Source organism: Tribolium madens, unplaced genomic scaffold, assembly GCF_015345945.1.
Source record: "Tribolium madens isolate multiple individuals breed KSU strain unplaced genomic scaffold, Tmad_KSU_1.1 Scaffold_71;HRSCAF=194;Tcas5.2_LG6, whole genome shotgun sequence".
NCBI classification, from domain to species: Eukaryota; Metazoa; Arthropoda; class Insecta; order Coleoptera; family Tenebrionidae; genus Tribolium; species Tribolium madens.
This window is the reverse complement of record NW_025401041.1, coordinates 810165-831695: the sequence shown is the minus strand read 5'-3', so window position 1 is coordinate 831695 and position 21531 is coordinate 810165. Positions and strand designations below refer to the sequence as shown.

At 32.0% G+C, this 21531-nt stretch overlaps 2 protein-coding genes and 1 pseudogene across 2 annotated transcripts in view; 1 reads left to right on the top strand and 2 right to left on the bottom strand.

Annotated features, from left to right (window-relative positions):
- LOC123008415 overlaps positions 1-2330 on the top strand; it is a 181979-nt gene extending 179649 nt beyond the window's left edge. Inside the window, exon 12 of the mRNA XM_044404199.1 lies at positions 769-2330. Within this exon, the coding sequence (XP_044260134.1) occupies positions 769-866 (98 nt within the window). The 3' untranslated portion in view covers positions 867-2330. The remainder of the gene's footprint in view (positions 1-768) is intronic.
- A 925-nt stretch (positions 2331-3255) lies between these two features.
- On the bottom strand, positions 3256-4610 carry LOC123008418 (WD repeat-containing protein 18). The gene has a single exon (XM_044404201.1). It carries the CDS (start codon positions 4528-4530, stop codon positions 3310-3312), a length of 1221 nt encoding a protein of 406 aa, XP_044260136.1. The 5' UTR covers positions 4531-4610; the 3' UTR covers positions 3256-3309.
- An 8473-nt stretch (positions 4611-13083) lies between these two features.
- Positions 13084-21531, bottom strand: part of LOC123009109 — a 9413-nt pseudogene continuing 965 nt past the window's right edge.

Sequence of the window (21531 nt, the reverse complement as noted above, 5' to 3'; positions counted from 1 at the left end):
GAATGCAACAAAAAATATTCACTTATCGCAAAGGGTTCAAGAGCTGTGATGTTTTGAATGAACCCCTGCAAGTGAAAATTTTYACCAAAAAATTGACATATGTCAAAAACTATGATAGTTAAGTACTAACAACTAGGTACATTTTACTTAGTTTAAAGAGGAGAATTCAAAAATGCAATAAAAATAAGTGGGTACCATTTAAAATTTCAAAGTTGGCGCCAATTTCTCGTAGTTCCGGAAGTTCAGCCATTTTGAAAATAATTTAGTTGAACTCAGACTGGTTGATTTGGGTTGTGTACAAAATTTCAAATTTCTATCTGCATTAGAAGTTAAAAAGTTTCTAATATAGGCCCTAAAAGAATCATCTTGTATAGGTGTGTATGTATAATTTTTATTTCTGTTGGAAAAATAATTTTCCAAGTTTTTTTGCTATAGGCTATTAGGAGAGGAAACAAAGAATCTGTATCCTAAATTGAAACTTTGTTCAATGTTATTTGTGGCTTTTATTAGCAAAATTTGTATACTTTTACTAAATAATTATTAAAAAACATATACAAAATCATCACTATCATTAAATAGACATAAGAAAATGTCAAATGTCAAAAAAGAAATGTTTCCATGTTCCTAGTATCTTATCTTACTTGAAATTTTTTTTCTGGGGCGCGAGTTCTGGCGCACCTGTATAACAATGCAAAACCATAGGTATTGTGTTACCTTTTTTAATAGTAGGATTGTTTAAGTTTCCGATTGACTGTTTTATTTTTTTAGGAACCTGCTCTATTGACAACGAAAATTCAAGTACCATTGCGATTCCGACGACACTGATCATCCTCTTGTCAGCGCTGGCAGCACTGATTATAAGATGATGAAGACGGGCAGTTCTTCATACTTTATCAGAGTATTAAGTGTTTTATAAAAGGACTTAGTAAGATAATTCAATACCCGTTTTAATTTCATCTACGATTTCGTTCGGTTTGTAAATGTTGGCTTATTTTGTAATTTTCATGACGCTAATTATACAAGCATGTGTTTTTTATTGTAATAATAATGTGGAGCTTAACGGTACAACGAATGTTATTTTTGTGTTTCATGCTTGTGTAATTAGTAGTCAAAATGTATGTATGTTATAGCACAAATTGTATATTTGCGTATTTTCTTGCCTGTATATAATTTTCGCGTTTGTTTTTTCTAATAAGAAAAAAAAATGAAAATACTGTGATGGAAAGTAGCTTGTTGAAAAATGAGATGGCGGTTATTAAGATGTTTTATACCTATTTTCTCTTGCCATGACATCTAGCGATTCACATGCGTTTTTTGATGAAGAAATTTGTTGTATACATATGATAGATGTTGCCTCCCTTGTACTTCTAGAAAAATTCTAAATATGTATCTAGACGAATGAAAAATGAATTAAAAACAAGCTATTGTCTGTTAGGAAAGTAAATTTAGACGTACATTTTATACCGGACACGACACAGTATTCTGAAAGAGTAGAAATAAACTTAAGATTTTATATATTTGGTACTGCCAATACGTGTAATTAAAATCGGGTAATTGCCGATCAAGTTGGATGAGTGGAAATGAAGTCGGCGACAATTACCCACCGGATAGTTTCGTTATTCAAGTATACAGAGGGAAGAGGTATATTTTAAAAGAATTAAAAACTAAAAGATTGTAAAGTTGTAAATAAAAGCTAGTTCAGAGTAGACTTATAAGAATGTTATAAAGAACGAACTGGATTACGGTATATAAAACGTTTTTAGTGTTTTCGCATATTTTTTTATGTATTTAAACACTATTTTTTACTTCACAAGCCAAGAATTTTCATGTAAAATAATGTTTATATTATAATGATATTAATAGCTACGATTTTTAAACATATTCATAAATACACTGTCGTAGACCGTTTCAAATTAGTTCTTTGTGTCTAAAATCTATTCTCACATTGTCATCCCGATACCTATTTGTGGATATGTTCCCGTTTTTTGTATATTATTGTATATATGTGTTCTATAAGTGGTTCTTCTTGTTTTTATATTTGTAAATGTAAAAAAGACTGTGACGCTCTATTTGCTTTTGTTTTAATTCAACTTTTTATTATTTATTTTAAAAAGGGCTTGCGATATTCAAATATCATGATATAAAGAGGTCAGTGCGAATTATGAGCCCTTCTTTTACTGTGATTGTCTTATTTGCTGCTTAACTTATTTTTACATTTGTTATGTTATGAGAATTTTCGCCATAATAGTGTGTCCAATTTTGCTTATCATATTATAAGGGTTAATTATTATATTTTGACTACGAAAATAAAGTGAAAATAATCAAATAGCTGCCCAAATTTTATTTACCCACATTACAATCCCACAAAATTATACAGGTTGTGTCAGAACTCGCGCCTCAGAGGAAAATTTTAAGTAAAATAAAATACCAGGAACATGGAAAAAATTCTGTCTCTCAATAAATTTTGCCATTTATTTTTTGCAACCAGACCTACTAATTTAATTGCGTTCTTTTAATTAAATTAAAAAACGGAACTGCCAACTATTAAAAATACCATTAAGTAATTTGTTAGAGGTGCCAACGTTAAGACTGTTTGACATTTCCATTTAATAAAAAAACAGACTCTACTACATAGGTCATCAAACGAATTTTAAATGTTGGCAATATTGGTATCCGTTAAGCCCTTTATTTTCATAGCAAATATACTCGTTTTCATATTAATGTGCATCGAAGTAGTAATTAAAAGGGATCATTTTAAGGTGGCACCCATGCAAAAATTCACTTAATCCTAACCTCAATTTTCCCTAGAAATTATTTTTTCAAATAAATATGTGACTCAGGAAGCAAAAAAATTATTAAAATTAACGTAATTAACATAGGACATCAAACATAGAGATTTTTGTTATTAATTAATGTACTTAAAATTGTTCTGAATGACATATTATTGACACTTTTTGTGTGAATCAGCCTTTAAGTTAAAGATTCGTTTAGACTACTACAACATACTTGATGCACATTACTATGAAAAAGAGTATATTTGATGTATGCAATAATTTGTTTAATTTGCAGTTACTTTAGTAATTTGGAGTTTAATTTACCAACCTCAATATATGTAACTCCCTAGCGCAAACTATTTTTTTTTTGAACTTTTGACAGTTTAAAACTGGTCGGATCAAAAATAGTGTGAATAACATGCTGAGAAAATTTGAAATTATTAAAAATGTCAGTACGAAAGAAAACAAAACACAACTAATGTAAATTTTAGAATTTATTATATAAAAATTTTGCTAATACATTCTTAATGAAAAACTAAAAATTGTTGTATTTGCGACTAATCTGGATCGCAGCATCATATAACTGTTTATTAACACACCTCAACTTGGCATTTTCATTCTTCAACTCACTACTATCTTCCCTTGTTCCTTCGCCATCATCCTCATCGTCAATATCATATCCTTGAATTTTACTCAAAACAAAATCATCCCCTTGTATCAAACCCCTATCAAAATTTTTTACAACAACTTTTGCTTTTAAATTTTGTACAAAAAAATTATCATGCTTCAAAACGCATTTAACGTTCGTGATGGCCCCTTTATGTTCAATCCTGCGTAAAATTTGTCTACTGGCAATTTCCCAAACAAAAACAAAACAATCATCAGAACCTGACACCAGCACACCATTGGCTATCCCCAAGTCGAGACAAGTGACGCGTTTATCATGTCCTTGGAATATCAGATCGTCCTTGACATGATGTTCCAACCCTCTGGGAGGTTCTTTCAAATAAAACTGTTGTATTTTTCCCGAATTTTGACCCAAAAACAGGTTCCAACATGGCCCATCAAAAACAACAGCACTTAGGGGATGCTCAAAAACTAGATTTAGAAGTAATGTTCCTGTTGATAAGGCGTAGACTTTGCAAGTGTTATCATAGGAAACTGTTGCCAGCCGCGATTTGGGGCCAAAATTTCCCACGTGGAGGTCAGTTATTGGTAAACTGTGGTCGTGTTTTGTGTAAATCGGTTCCACTTGCCCCCCACTTTGCGACACGAAATTGTTGTGGAGACTCACTAAATTTGCTAAACTGTATACAACCAACATTCCATCCTGTCCCGCAACAATAACAAAAGCGCCGTCATTTGAAAACTTGACACAAGTAATTGGTTGGTAATTCTTCTTCTGGATAGACAGTAACTTGCCAGAAGCCAACTGCCACACATACAGTTTTGTCCCAATTCCAGCAGCTACATAGCAAGACTGAGGACAAACACACATGGCCGTAATCTTCTCTGAATGAATTGTACTCATTTTCTTTTCCACTTCTTGACTGTTTACACACCAGACGTGTGTGATAGGTTTGGCATCCTCAGATGTGAGAATGTAGTCATCCCCGATTAAGTTTAGGGTCTGAGGAGCCACAACGCCACCGTTTCTGTAACAATGAACGATACTCCCAGTTGAAGAGTCCCATAATGCAGCAGACCATTGTTGCGAGTGACGACACGTAGTTAGAATTAACTCGGAAATGTCCATTTCGTTGGCAAGATAAATAGAACTTTTAAGTTACAATCCACATGCTTTCTAACCTTACTAATAAGTGAGGTTAGAAAAACTAGAATAATAAACAGAAACGATTGCCAACCGTACAAAAAATAAAATCAACACTTGTGTAGGTTATACAACCAATATTACATTTAAAAATTGGGCTTTTGTTGACAATGTTGAATTTTATTTACTGAATGTCTACAGCAAATTGTAATCGTCATATTAACAATACTTTTACAGTATCTATTAATAAAAATATTTTTCTATACCGGGTGTCTTAGGCAGGCTTGGATATAGGAAATTAACGTGGAAGATTAGTTTTTATTTTTTTCCGGCTGCAGGAGCAATCAAAATCAAAATCTGATTGATGAAGCTTGTAGTGCACGAAAAGGGCTATCTTATACATTTTTGTCAATTTTCTAATTAACTCCATTTGGGCGAAAACGGCCCTCGAATAATCGAAATTTGAATTTGCCGGGTTAACGGTACTAAGAAACGAACTATCAAAAGTGATTGTTGCCAACAGAGAATTTGTCAGCTAAAAGCTCTTGCGTTGATTGTGTTTTCTGAATGTTTTTGGAAAATAAATGTTAATTTTCCAATAATGCTTGAAAAGCATTTTCATTCAATTATTGATGTGTTTTATTGGAAAATTAACATTTATTTTCCAACAACATTCATTTCCTCTGTTGGTAATAATGACTTGATAGTTCGTTTCTTAGTAACGCTAACCCGGCAAATTTAAATTTCGATTTTTTGAGGGTCGTTTTCGCCCAAATGGAGTTAATTGGAGAATCCACAAAACTGTCGATAAGACAGCCCTTTTCGAGCACTACAAGCTCCATTAATCAGGTTTTAATTTTTGTTACTCTTGCAGCCGGAAAAAAATAAAAAATTTCCCATGTAAATCTCCTATATCCAAGCTTGCCTGGGACACCCGGTATATCAAATTACTGTCAATCAAGATTTATAAAGTAAGAAGGTTGTCTCGTAACTTTGTGCGTAATCACGTGTGCGCATTATTCGCGCGAATTGACGTCACTGGAGGTTTCGTTCAAAAATAGGATATGCAACCAAACATATTATTATGTTAAAAAACTAGAATTCCGTAAAATAAATACTAATAAAATATTTTTATTAAGGGTAAAATAAATAAAACATATACATAGATAAAATAGTATCTTATAATACTAGTTTATAAGCAAGCCTTTAAAACACGCACGACGGCTTTAAGAGAACGACGCTATTTTTTATTATACCTGCCCATTTACGAAATTTTATGAGCATTGCAAAAATGTGAATTTACACAATAAAATTACCAAAGGTTGTTTGCGAATCGTTTTCGTAGAGACGGTTACTAGTTTACGTTGTTAAGCACATTTTTTTACGTAGTAATTGGTCCAGACATTTCACTATTTTTTGTTACCTAGACAACTTTAAAATTCAGCGTGCTATAAAGGCCAAATTATTGTGTGTTCTAATTTAGGATTATGATGCAGGTATAATAAAAAAATATAAATTTATTTTGTTAAATCTTGCAATGTTTTAATTTATGATTTTATTCATTTTTTCTTTGATTTGTACATCAGAAATTTTCTCGATAACTATTTATTGCAGAACACTGATCTTTTTTGTATATTGTAAATTAAATTTTCTTTTCAACGGTATCAAACATAAGCGGTTATCACCAAGAAGTCCGCAGTTATTATAAATAGACCGCTCCGGGTGCCAAAATTCGACTAAAATCTCGACAAAAATTTAAAAAAATTAATTCATACAGGCTGTCTGTAAAATTGCGCATCTCCGTGACACTGTATCATTGCGCGATGCCCTAGACAAGAAGACAAATGTTAAAAAATATATATCTATAAAAATTTCGAAGTTATGAGAGTTTAAATTTTGCACTTTGATTCTATTTATTTCTGTTGGAAAGAAGATTTTCCAAGTTTTTCTGCTACAGGCTATTAGAAGAAGAAACAAGGAAGCTTCATCTTGAATTGTAACTCTGTTTAGTGTTATTTGTGGCTTTTATTGGCAACATTTTTGGACTTTTACTAAATAATTATAAAAAAAAAACATATACAAGATTATCAGTATCATTAAATAGACATAAAAATAAGTCCATCGTCAGTAGAAAAGCATGGTAATTAGTGAAGTGAATTAATGACCGATTAATGACCAATTAATGATTAAATAAACTTTCACTTTTACCACTCAACTTTGCTGTTTGATTCGGATAACATTTAAGGCAACCATGCCAGAAACAACCGTAGAATTCAAAGACCGTTCGGTTTTCGATACAGTAACCGTCAACAATCATACCCTCGGGTAAACGTACTTCGCGTCTGTTACCGGCGTGTTCTATAAAAATGTTTCTTTCGCGACTCTCCCACATAAGCCACTCGCAATACGCGACTGCTTGTCTTTAACCCTGTAACCACCCACTGGTACGATCCCTATTGTTTCGGCTTTAAGAAAATTACGTCTAAAGACCAAGAAAACACTGCCTAAATTTTAAACACCACCGACGTAAAATATCTACATCCGCAAGACAATATTTTATTATTTCTTTATCCATATCAAAGACGTAACCAATGGCAGTTTGATGATTGTACCATTTTAAAAATTTTGATCGTTCGTCTTCCTTCACAACCATAAAAATTTGCATCGGGAAGAGGACCCACCTAATTACGATTATTTCGCGTATTAAAAAAATGAGGAAAGTAGCCTTTTGTTTGAGCTAGTTTAAAAGCGTTTGAAAATTGAGAAAGAGGTAAGCGATAAAATTAAGACTATCAATAAATCTAATAGACTCCCCGCATCTGATTATTAACAGTTTGGTACCGTTTCTGATTACTTCTGGTGACCATCTTGACGCATTGGAAAACATCTGACGTAATACAAAACATCCGTCAAATGCGCACATGTTATGAGCAACGGCTGTCACGATATAACGTTTAGACAATTCGACAATGTCATCAAGAAACGTTTCTAAAGCGTTATCGCCGCGATATATTTTTAGTCGTACACCACAGTTATCGCAATTTTCTTTAATTTCACTCTTTTCAACGCATGACCCACAAACCTGTTGCGAAATGCAAAGATTGTGACCTCGTGAAGATACAGATTGTTCTTCATTTTTCGTTCTTGCATTGTTTCTAAATCATAGAATACTAAGAGGAATTTCTTTAAATCTGCCTAACCTTTTGGGTTAAACGTCGCAGGTGTAATGTAACATGAATGTCTTATTGGTTTAATTTCTTTACAATTACTACAAAACTTAGACCCAGAAACGTGGGATTTGGTTTTCTTTACCCAATATATCTATAAACATCGATCACATTTTTTCAATTTATCACATCATTTATTTTTCCTATGGGTCTCGAAACATACCTGTCCTTTAAATTCACGAAAACAGAGATTACAAGAAACATTGTTTAATCTAAGATCACATGGCGGTTTGGAATGACAATATGAACACGTGTATGGGCATTTCCAATGACCGTTTAAAGTATCGTATGAAAAACGACGTCTTTCGCAATAAAATGACGATGTAAAAGCACCTACCTCAAACTTAAAATAACATTATAGTGGTTATTTTCTATTAATAAATTTAAACACGGTTGTCCGTCCATACGAACTCCTTCATAATATACCGAACGACCGTCTCTTGAATTATATACTACGATTATATAGTTATTTAAATAGCATTGAAATTGCTCAATATGATTACAATTACCCCCGTTCGACAAATCAACGTTAGCATTTTTACATAACTCCTGTGTTTCTCGGTGGAGTAATTTTTTACCGGTAGCTTTCTTATAATCTTTTAAAACCCGTCGATCGAAATTATTATCCGCAGACGTTTTAGCAATGCATAAGGCATATGCGAGACACATGTTATTAGCATTATTTTCCACAACAAACACACTATTTTTACTTATGCTAAATTCTTCGAAACTTACATATCTTGTCGATTTGTTTCCACCTGAACCAGCTGGTGGTCGAACTCGATCAAAGCGTACGTTTAGTAAATCATTAGTGAAGAAGGCTGCATTGCTTTGCAACACTACGCTGATTACCTTCAATAACACGTTATAAGCTGGTGAAATTTTAGAAAACTTATGCCAATTGGTTTTTCCGGAAATTGTTGGATTTCTAAAACCACTCCCACCATATCATCGGAGAGACAATCACCGCCAAGGTATTTTAGAAGAGCATCAAGAGATTTCTGAAAACAAAACAATTATATTTTAAATGTTGTTAGATTGTAGGATTCGTATCGTTTGTAAATGGTGTGAACGAGTTAACACCGTCGAAGAATTAACTGTTCGTGTGAATAATGCTGTCGAGTCAATTCGACGATATTCCGACATGTTGGTGAAAACTAAAGCTTTTATGGCTCGAAGGGTACAAGCATATATCGATAACGGAGGGCGTCATTTCAAACATTTAATTTGAGGGTTAGTGCCCTTTATCAAGTGTGGTGCGTAACTTGAATGTCCCTCTCACTTACTACGAATAAAGAATTGGTTTTTGCTTGGCTATCTAAGTTTTTATCTTCTTTCGCTTTTAATGTACGCAGGGAGACATTGGCGAGTACTAGAATTTACGTTCAAACTAATTAAAATTTTATCTGGGTTTAGAAAGATTTTTCGAAAAAATGGTAAATAGCAAAGTAAATTGTTTTGAAGAGTTCTATCACCGTTTAAATTTTCTTAACGCATTTTAATAACATACTGTATATCAAAATCAACGTCATCATTTAATGAATTACTCCCATTACCTTCAGGACCTTCATGTAGTTGATGGTTTTCCACACTAACTTGCTGATGATTTTGCGGTTTTTACTGAAATATATATTTATTCGTAATAACATTGAAATTGAGTTGAAAAGAAAAGCCTAATCTTTCTTAACAACACGCGTATGATCATCTTCATCATCGCTCAACCCAATCACCGTGTGAGGCCGTTGCTACGTTGCTCTATAAAATTTATAGTTATATCTAGCCATCGAGAATACAGTCAATATTGATAATGAAAAAAGTACTCACCAAAAGACATAATCTCCCTCGAGAGTTGTTGGTACAGCAATTGTAAACGCGGTGTCAACACAATTCTACAAAAAATAATTTTTTCGTCTATTACCAATTTTACCGTGTTTAGTAAATTGTAGCGCCGGAACATTCTTTGACTATACATCGCAAACAGTTCGGGAACCGTAAGGGTCTCAACAAAAATCTTGAAACTATCCATGATAATGATGGTGATCCATGACAAACACACAACCACAGACATAGAGTACCAAAAAGTCAAACACGAATTTACCTTATGAGATTTTCAACATTTCAACCCTCTATATATAGGTAGAGTTTTCGGTAATGACTACCGAATGAACTGTTCAGATTTGGTGTACTGTTAGTTGCAAACGTTTTTAAGACCGGCAGCTGTCAATCATCCAACCTTCTCTACGGGGTGCCTGGTCCCTTTAGTCATAAAATGGAAATAATGTAAACAAACAGAATTTCACCATCGTTGAGTTTCTCTTATTTCAGAGATTCAGATTCTAACTCAGTAAAAAGAAAAGTTCATTTTTCTCTTGATTTTGGACTTAGACTAATTTTTCTCTGCTTTTTAAATCCCATCACATTGGCGGTTTTAATTTTTTGACAATAATGTCACTTTGACAAATGCGTTTTTACAAGTTAAATAAAAAAATGTGTGGGAAAAACATAATTTTGATAAATAGCAACTCAAAGAAACAGCTTTAAGATAAAAGAAAAAAGTCATTTTTAACAAAAACAATCATTAATTAATTAATAAATTAAAAAAATATCTTTTATTTTACGCCAAAACTGCAAAGGAGAAACATTTTTCGCTTCATCTGAAAGTCTTTTGTACGATGTCGATAATAATTCTGTTGAGTCATTTAATTCAGTAGTTAGCAAACTTGTTGGAGAGAAAAGAATAAATTTTTCAAATCGCGGTTCTTATCATGGAAGATGTTTTATGGCTGTTTTAAATTTCAATAACAAAAATAAATGTGTATTTAAAATTATGAATAAATAATTCAGCCCTACACTTTGCGGTCGCTAAATCGGAGAGTACCCTGCTTCCCGATCACTAGATTGCGGTCGCTAAATCGGAGATTACCCTGCTTCCCGATCACTAGATTGGAGAGTACAAGTCACAAATCGACAGTAATAGATGACAATGAGTAATTGTCAAAAAATTAGTACTTTACGAATATTTAGTATTTTTGTTTCTCAAAATGTTTTCCTATTTTGTATCCCAAAACTTGCCTTCGTTACTTTTCTTTTTTGCTTTCACTCTTATTTCACAAACTGATATGACCTTTTGCATATTTTTACCAATAATTTCTTTTCCTTCCTTCCTTAATAAATCATTTCTGGTACAATCCTTTCCCTTTCCTGGCAAGAATTCTCTAAACCTCCTCGTGGTCCTTGCTGGACAAATTAATTTTTGTTTTTTTATTTATTTTAACTTTTTGTAATAGGTACACATAACACAATAACGATAAACATAATATGTGTCTCACCACAAATATCTAAAATCGTTTTTAACACAAAATTAATTTGGCTAATTAGAGCTGTCCGTAAAGACCAACCCAAATAATAATTCCTAAGCAAAAACGGTCCTCAGTGAAATTAATATAAATATTATATTTTAATTTTTTATTTTTTAGGTTTACGTATTGGGCTTAGTGCCTTTATATTAAACCTATCTATTTTTTTAATTTATTTTTAAATAGATGAATAATAAAAAAAATGAAGTTTTGAAATGAACTAACAATTCTCTTCTTGAAGGATGCAAATGCATATTTTTGCTTTAAACAAACGCAATAAAAAGATCATGTTGTGGGTTACAGCCTGCGGTGCGGCCCGGCTTGTAGTAAATCATGCTCCAGGTACAGTGGAACTTGAAATTATGTGTATTATTGGTTGCCTACTTTTAGTTTAATTTTTGCTTTATATCAAAGAATCAAGAACAGTTATCAAATTCGCATTATAACAGGGATCTGTATTTTTAAATTACCTATAAAATGTTTTTTTTTTAATTCAATACGGTATACCCTTATCAAAAAATCTTAATAATTAAGATTTTCACATATTATTCAATAAAAAAATATCTATTAACTTATTCAAAGCGGGAATATTATCCGGATCTGTATTTACCTTTAATGAAACACTACAAACATCCAGAAACTAAATTTGCGGCTAAAAACAATGAAATAAATTTACATGTAATAGGTATACGCCAGCTTTCAGGGGGTCTGGAGCCTTCGGCGGCGTTTCGAAAACGTGTATCAACTGGAAATGTACTTTTAAAAATTCGAAAACTGACCAAATATTTTCATTTGTACTTGTAATATATGTTACAGTTTAGAAATGATAAGTGTGATTAATTAATCAATTAAGTTATAAGAAAAATTCTCACATCTAGGTAATGATTTATCAAATTTTGATTATTAGTAAGTGTTGATTTATTTGCAATAAACACATTAAATTGCGAGAATGATACCGTCAATTATTTTATTTGTTTATCAACTTTCCGCAACATATAAGGTTGAATTTTCGGTGCCGACTTTAAGTACCAGGCGCCAGAACGGCGGCGTTTCGAAAACGTGTATCAACCTAAAATGTACGTTGAAAATTCGAAATAATTGATCAAATAATTTATTTGTTCTTATAATATAATTATGTTACAATTTAGAAATGATAACAGTAATTATTTAATTAATTAATTAAGTTTTAACAAAGATTCGCACATCTAAGTAATGATTTGTCAAACTTTATATATCAAATTTTCACAACATCGTTTATTTTCCATTGTTACTATACATAGTCATTTTGTATTTAGACAATTAACAGCTTTTATTTACTACGGAACGCGTTTTTTTTTTTGTATTAATTTTGTAATTAGTGAAAAGTTTTAACTAATTTTCTCTATAACCGCATGATGTCGAGACACATTATTGTCCCTTTGTTAGATGGTCAGAGCTACCGTATCCGAAAAGGCATAAGCTCTTAATCCCCCGGGCACCGTTTGACTCATCCTTCACAACGCTCAAACGTGCCGTACTTTCTTAAATTTTTATGTATTTTATATCATTGTAATAAACATATTCTCCGCAAAATTGTAATCATGATTTATGTAAGACTTGTAGATAGGTATAAATTTTATTAAGCTAACAAATAGATATCTTGTTAACAAAAAAAAATGTGTATAAACAATTTCACGTCTAGACATTTAGTCTCCCCTTAATACAGCCCAAACCATTTTCACAATTTTGATGTCGTGACTTTTCGTCCCATCTTCCGGTACACAGATTTAACGAACAAGTCGAAATCTTTTGAGTCTAGACTTGCTGGCTTTTGCAGACCTAATCTCTTCTCACAATTTTAATCAGTTAATTTAGTGAAGCTGCTTTGCGTCTGGTTTTTTCTTTTACATATAGGAAACGTTTGGGAAAAAGGAAAAACATGTTAAACGTATTTTATTTATTTATTTATTTATTTATTACAGACAATCATAATCGTTGTGCTCCCTATAATATTTAACCCTAGCATCGACATCGTGTTTAATATTTACAAACAATTTTAGTACAATTTCAAAAAGTGTACCATTTGGTTCAAAATTATTTTTAATTACATCAAACAATTTTTGATTAAAATTGTCACTACCCTTCTCCATCACTTCTAATGCTACTTGGTTTATAAAATTTTGATAACAAGGATAAAATCTATTGGAGTCTTCTAGTCTGAAGAAGGCTCATTAAATGCTCTCCCATATTTAAAACAACGTTTACAGTATCACAAGACAAAAATTAAGATTTGTACATAGTTGCACTACACGATAAAAATTGCAGAGTTTGACGCTTACACATTAGTATAACCACTGATTATCCTGATGGTTCACTCGAAGGCGGCGCCTTTGAAGTCGCTTTTTCAGAATCTGTGACCTCGATTAAAACACACATGATGCGCAGCCTCGGTGGACATACAGTTTACAGCCACAACCAATGGTAATGCGCTCTGACATTCTTGACAGTGACACTAGTCAACAAACATGAAAGTTTAAAAAGTTACTAGAATAAAAAGGATAGAGTTATGTACTGCTTCAACACTGCGCTATGGGGGACACATTTGCGTTTAAAATAAATTTGAAACGAAAAGTGGGGGGAGTGAACCATCAGGGTAATCAGTGCTATAACATAATTACTCAACACACAATATTTGATCCTCGGCAATTGAGTTCATCTCATTTCTTTTTTTCTCCATCTCAGTTAAAAAATCTTCAAAAGTATTAAAAGATATTAATATTAAGCCTTTTTAAGGATGTGCGCGAATTTTGAGAGACCCTTTATAACGTTTTTTTCATTTCTAATGATCTTAAATACTCAAAAAAGTGTACAAAACGTTATTGGGTCAAGTTTTAAAATTTACGAATTTTCTGAGTTTAAAAACGCTTGAAATATGTTTTACTTAAAAATTACCTGCTAAACACAATGCAACAGGTTAAAATACTCTGCGATGCATTGTTTTTGCGATATTGAGAAATAAAGTTAAGAATAAGGCTATAAGCATACAAGGAAGATGTGATAAATAATGCAAGATGCAACACAATAATAATAACACAAATCTGAAATCTGACATAAGGTGATTAACTTCAGACAATCCAAAATCAAAATTGGCGACAGAAAGAAGCCACAAATTCAAAGCATAAAAATATTAGCGAACTGATCTTTTACTTTTATTACAATTTATTACCCTTACTAACCCAACCCATGAACGCAGGTAAAGACTGAGTTTGGACCCTGCCTAGGGTGTATTGCTGGTTGCTTTTGAAAAAGAATAATAAGTGCTGAAAACCGACTTGCCCGTTCACTCCCGGACAGCCTTAAAGTACAAGTTGCAGAAGATATCTATTCAAGCACAAATTGGAAATTCCAAAACGAGCCGCGCAGCGGCGAGTTGAGGAACAAATAAGTGCTTGAAGAACCTTCTGCAAGAAGTGCTTTATACTATTTTTTTCTATCTTGCCGCTTTATATCATTTTATAAATTAAAAAACAAAAAAATTTTTTTCTAGAGAATTTTGCGACAGTTGGCGACGTTTAGGTATGTGAAATAATTTTAGGTGGCTATACAAAATAAAAATAATTCATATTTTTACATCTGTAAATGAATTGTGAAAAAGTCCGTCACTAAAATTAAATTACCGCGAACGACTTATTCCAGCACTCAAATGACGTCATTTGAGTGCTGGAATAGACTTATTCTAACACCGAAATAGAAAAACTTTGTTTTCGCTGCAAATGATAATCTCAAAAAATTGCACACTTAGGTGTGTTGGTCCTTAAATCGAGACAAATCAGGACATAAATCTAAAACAAGACAAGACAATAAAAATCTAAACATGTCCTGGAAACCTGAGGCTGATCGAGCAAAACTCCACTCACGTCACCATATAGCCATTTTACTCGCTCTTTAGTGTCTCTCACTCCAAGTTACAAGGCAACCTTCGTATTTTATAAATCTTGGGGGAAAATGAAAACTGGACACTTGGCAACTCTAGAAGAAAATGTCTATTTAAAAGCAGGTATAAAGGAAAGGGTCTTTTGGATTCCCCAGATGTTCGGAATTACACGCAACTCTCATAAATGTTAAGATAGTCATTACTGCAAATTATTTTTACTGGGTTCTATTGTGGGAATAATCTGCAACTTACTCGTAAATCAAAATTCGTAACTAAAATGCAAAGATTTCTAGAATTTAAGTAATAGCCACCGCTAACGCTCTAGAGATGGCGCTATGTCTTCTTGATGTCCATAGACAACATAGTAAACTTAGAACGCAAACTCCTATGCATTTTTTGGATATACCCACCACAAGCCGTCAGGGAGCGCTGCCATTTTATAAAAAAAATAGCGGAGCCTCTAAAAGTGTATAATAGCTACGCTGTGTGTGGACTTTATTTTACCAGTAAAGACTTCGGCACAAACAATAGATTGCTAAATGTGGCCGTACTCTCGATATAACTTCCCTTCTTTTCCTGTACAATGATACCTTCATTGCAATTTGAAAATTTGCAGGAAATTAAATATTATAATTATTGACACATTTAATAAAATATTGATCTGTCACACAACTAATACATTTTTTCAGCTTAAGAAGCGCAGTATCAATATCATTCAGACATTACATTACAATTTTTAAAATGCCAAGTATCCAAACTTGCTGTGTTCCAAACTGTGGCCAAAGGGAGAAAGATAATGTTATTTTACATCAATTTCCAAAAAGTAGAAATCAAAAAAACGAATGGCTTATAAGAATATTTGGTACCATCGGCAATATACCCCCAAATTCCGTGATTTGTGAAAAACACTTTGAAATAACGAGCTATTACAAAAAATTGTTACCAATTGCAGTTCTATCCTTGGTCTTGAATTATAAAAGAATTACTCCTTTTTAGGTAAACACTACCACTTCCATTAATTCAGAACGTAAGCCGTTAGAAACGCCTGCACCGTGTCTCCAATCATTTGACAGAAATTATATAATTTCAAGTCCATTTCGATTTGATTTTGATCAACAAAGCGATTTAAAAGTAGGTGATCCTCATGATTTTGATTTAAAAAATGTCTCAGATGTAATAAGATCAGCAGAAAAATTTGTCTTACTAGATAAAATTCAAAATTTAGAAAAAAAGTGTCAGGAAGCAAATGTAAGATTTCAAAAGTTGAATAAGCTGTATGAAAATAAATTTGAAAAACTAAAGAAAAAAATTAACAGATGCAAAGAACTTAGAATCAAGGGCTGTGTTTTTACTTGAGCACATTTTGAAGTATTTGAAGTATTGAAGAAATAATAAAGAGTTATTGTAATACGTTAATGCTCTTGTAAATTTGTAAAGAATAAAAATTACTATCCAAGCCAAATGTAAATCTTTTTTTTTTAATAAATAAAATTATATTTGCGTAGAAAATGTTTTAATTTTTGATATTTTTAGTCTAGTTCTTAGAAAAAATTACAATCAACAGAAAAATTATTATACAAACCATAAAACACAAAAGTAAATTTTTGTATACAAAAATTTATCAAGGTTTCAAACCAAAATATACAGATTCCATTGGAGCGCGGACTCGTCGCTCCCCCAACGGCAATTTTTTGGCATTGCCCAGACTTTATTACTGTCAATCAACGCAGACGACGATTAAAATAAATGTTATTAAATGTCAGCAAAAAAAATCGTCTAAGAAAATTTATAAACGAAACACAAAAACGGTCATAAATTGCGTTGTGCAAACAGTTTTTTGGAAATTTGAAGACGAAAAGTGTGCAAGCAGAAGTTAGAAAAAGACCACTGCTGAAATTTAAACGCAATTTGTACTGCAGGTTCTCTAATTTTTAGAAAGAAATTGATGAGAATACAACATGAACGAGAACGAGTTGTAAAAGCAACAATTTTGAAACTAAAGCCGAAGGAGAATTTAGAAAGTGCATCAACTTTAAGCTCATTTCACTAAATTACACAACATTTATAGGCGATCTTCATAAACATTGCTGTATTTTTTGCAAAATGCCTTTTTCTGTAGACACCTTTTTTTATTAAAGTTTTTGTAGTAAGAAACTTATTTCTCTTCTCAACATTGTACTTACTTACAGTGTGGTTCTATTAATACATAGTGGTTATAAATGATTTTCATCTAGCCAGCTTTGGAATTTTTTTGCATGTAACTTTATTTGTGCCGCTCTACTTTTTTGAAAGCTCTAGTTCTGTCATTAGTGTCACTTATTAATTAATAATAAATTGTTGTTAATTAAATTTTTATTGTTTCAACTAATTTCCAATACCAATTGATAATAATGTACACTTTGGAAGAAAACAAGTTTATAATTGAACTCTATTTTCGAAGTGGACGCTTAGTAAACGGCGATTTTTTAATTTTGAGTTACAACAAGTAGGTACCCCTATTTTCGTAAAGCGGCATATTTTATTTTACATGGAAAATTCACAGCTGGCTAGATGAAAATCATTTACAACCACTCTGTATTATTAGCACTGTCTGTAGACATTAGGTAGTAATGTCTGTAATGTCTGTTCTTTGGTATTCGATTATAAAGGTTTACAAAGAACAAAAATAAGCACACAAGATTCATAAAAGTGAAAAGTTTGACATCACAATATGAAAACATGACTATATTTTTTTTAACAAAATTTCTAGGGACAAAAACAAAAAACAAACAAAATTTGTGGCTATGGAGATAAGTTGCTATCAATTTTTTTACCAAAATTTTGACTTCGTAATTTTTATTATAACTTTACAACTTTAGAACGTCGCCAATTCAATGGCAACAGTGATTGCTTTGTTTATTAAACAAAGTAAATAACACCAAGCTTCTTAACATTATGCCAACCATATTTTGTCAGGTAATATAGCAAACCACTATCTGGCCGGATATACATAAGGAATCGGGACATATTCATTTCTTATTAGGTAATTTATGGTCCAAAAATAAAATTTTCTCCCAATTTCAAATTGATGGCTGATGAAGGCCAAATTGGCCGAAACCGTTACCCGATAATAAATAATTTGAAATTGGGAGAAAATTTTATTTTTGGACCATAAATTACCTAATAAAATGACCCCAATTCTAGGTAACCACATAAGCTAATATATATTTTTGGCAAAAAGGAATTCATAGTTTACATTTTTTTTTTGACATTTTCTGTTTTTTTTTAATGTAGTAATTTGTATTTTGTTGATCAAGATGGAAAAAAGCATGTACCACCAAGTCTAACCAACTGGATTATTGGAGGGATTTTTGGACTTAAACAATATGTTAGTTGAAAGGGGAAAATTTAAATATTTGTTATCACAATCTCTAAAGCAAGATGTTAATTGCAAATAATTTTGGTATAATTAGGATTCAAAAAAGTCGTACTATAAATTCGACAGCTCCTCAATCTTCACACAGTTTTAAATCACTTTTAATTCGCCATTATGTCAAGTTTTTGTTTACCTGTGAACATAAAAGCATATTCGTAAATGAAAATAGTAATAAAATAATTAATCGTATAATATTTAACTTTGGTCATAGCGTAAACTTAGTTTTCAAGCGGTAAAGATCAAAGAGCTGTTGAATTTAAATACAAAATTGTTGGAAATGTATCGAAACATATTGAAAATAAAAACTTCAATATAAATGTGGTTTTTTAGTTTAATAAATAAATTACTTTAAGTTAAAATAAATAAAAAAGCCAGGATATCTAGATGGCTGTGTCTTATTTTGCACCTACCACAAGCCAGTAGATGGCGCCGGGGCTCAAAATCTATGGTACTTTGCGTTCTATATGTTTTATGTTGTCTATGTCCTGGCGAAATCACCATACCAATAACAAAATGGCCGCAAAAAGGTGTTTTAAATGACCCATCTGCGGGTAGTAAATTTTATATTGTGTGGTGGATTCGGGATTCGGTTAGTGTTAAAACGATTAAAATCTCTCGGGGCGAACGTTGAACTCTGAGTGCAAAAGAAACTGCTTTGCTTTAGAAACTTTGAGGTTATGTACCGCTGTTAAAACTTTATTAAAGTCAGTGTCTCGGAGGTAGTAATTGTGTTTTCGTGGTATTCACCAACCTATAGTGTAGTGTCAGTTAAGTTTTGTGCGATCACATGCTTTGAGAACTCGATTTATGTGTTATGTTGTGTCTCAACCACGTGGTTGGCCTGGTTCAAATCTACTGTCTTTGAAGTCCCTGATTTTGTTACTTAAATGTTCAGAAGATTGCATTAATGGTTATAAGATGTACCTACCATAGACGAGGCGACAGGAATAAGATAAGTGTATTTTTTATTTACCTAAAAACGGAAATTACCATGCGCCCAAACAGTAAATTAGGAGTATTTCAGTTTTTTAGACTATTGTGAAGAAAATAAATGTCTGGTTCACAATAAAAGCAAAAATTAAAAATATTCTACTCTCGATAAAAATAATAATCGAAACAAAACTTACATTTTGGTACTGACATTTTTTTTTATATATTAATACCTTATGTCGTGTTTTTTTTTTACTTCAAATTCAACAAATGTAAGATGACTCCATCTTTTTACATTTTCTTCAAATTCTCCATTTGATGATATGTTTGTTGTTTTTTGACTGTGATCAAATGTTATATAAAGCTTATAAACTAAATGTTTAATTATACTGAAAATCTGCATCTGGGGGTTTTAAACTGTGAGGAATACACCTGTCATATAAGGTATTCGTAGTTTTAACTTAACTTTTTGTTCAAGTCACGAAGAATAATGAGCCTGACCAAATTCATTACATTTTCATAGGTCAGGTAGATTTCAAAGACTTTTTTTAATAAATATGAATTCATAGCGAGCACACTTACAATTTGTCAGTTTTGACATTAAAATAATGAAAAACAGAAATAACTGAAATACCAACACAATAATGGGTATACTCATCAAACTTTCTAAATAAGGGTTTTTCGACATATAACCTGCTCTCCAACTAGTTAGTCTGAAACGCTATTGCGACAAAGCGCAGCCCGAATAATTAATTACATATTTCATGAAATATTGAAAGATTAATACCAATTTATAAAAAAAAATATTTATCTTAATATAATTAATGTGTACCTTATGCTAAATTACACTTGGTGAATTTCGGGATCTGAAATGAGTTTGTTCACTTTCAAAAGATTTAGGGTGTCATCATCAAGTTTTTGACACTTTTGCTGTACGTTTGTCTAAGTCTGGAAATGTACGGATTTGATGTATAGAGAAGAGTATGAAAGACGTTCTCATTTCTACCTGCTCGAGAGCACATCCTGGCATGATGTAGGCGAAATTTTCTATAATCCTTATTACGGGATTTTTGCGCATCTTCTGAAAGTTGGCCAATAGGAAGCACAGCAAAATGCTTTATGACACTTTCACCATTAATTAAAATTTTGTGAACCGAATATGGCATGTAGTACAATTCATAATTACTCATATACATTCTGACAATTTCCATGGCACAATTGCCGGATTTTTCAGCATTTATTATTACACCTGAATGAATGAAAAAGCTTGCAGAAATTTGTAAAGTCGGTTAATCAAATTTACATCCACTTCTGTTATTTTAACAGAACAGTCTGCGTTGTAAAAAAACCATAAGTATTACCATAATTGGTATTACCACTTACTTATTGTGGTTTTTCGATGATCAACCCTAGCTTCTCACGAAAACGTTTTTGTACTACAGTTTTCTTTTCTTGTTTAGTCGTTTCTTTTCTTCAATTGTGGCTGACCATGTTTGAAGAGAAAGGTTATAGGAAATATGTCCTATGTAAGTAATATCATTACTGTACAACGAATCTTGCCATGTAATGTAGAAAATCTGTATTGATATGAATTTCACTTTAAATATAAGGTTTTTTGTTACTATAGTCGTAACGAGGAATATTTGGGATTTACGTATGCAAAACTTTATTGAGGGTTAAGCAGCTTTGCGGTCGGCCGTAATGATTTTTCACATGCTACATCATCAAATATAAATATAGAATTTGGTTTTGCTTCATGCGGCTGCGGAAGATTGTTTTCTAAACCACTGAATGCAAAATAGCTCAAACCTTTTATGGGTTTTACAAGCATTTCCAAATACTGATACTTGGGTTGATATAAAGACTTTGAATAAATGTATAAATTTTCAAATCTAAGTCCATTCATCTGTTCAAGAAGATTAATAATTAGGTTAGTTTTACCACAATTGCTTGGACCTATAATTAAACATCGAATGGATGAAGGTAATAAATCACTTCGATTGTGGTTCATAGAAATATCAAAATCACTGATATTTATTGGAAGTTTAATTTTTTGTTTTATTACGCGCATGATGACGACCAACTAGCAACTAAAGCGTAACTTTTTTTTTTTTTTTTTTTGGAGAGGGGAAATGCATTTACGCA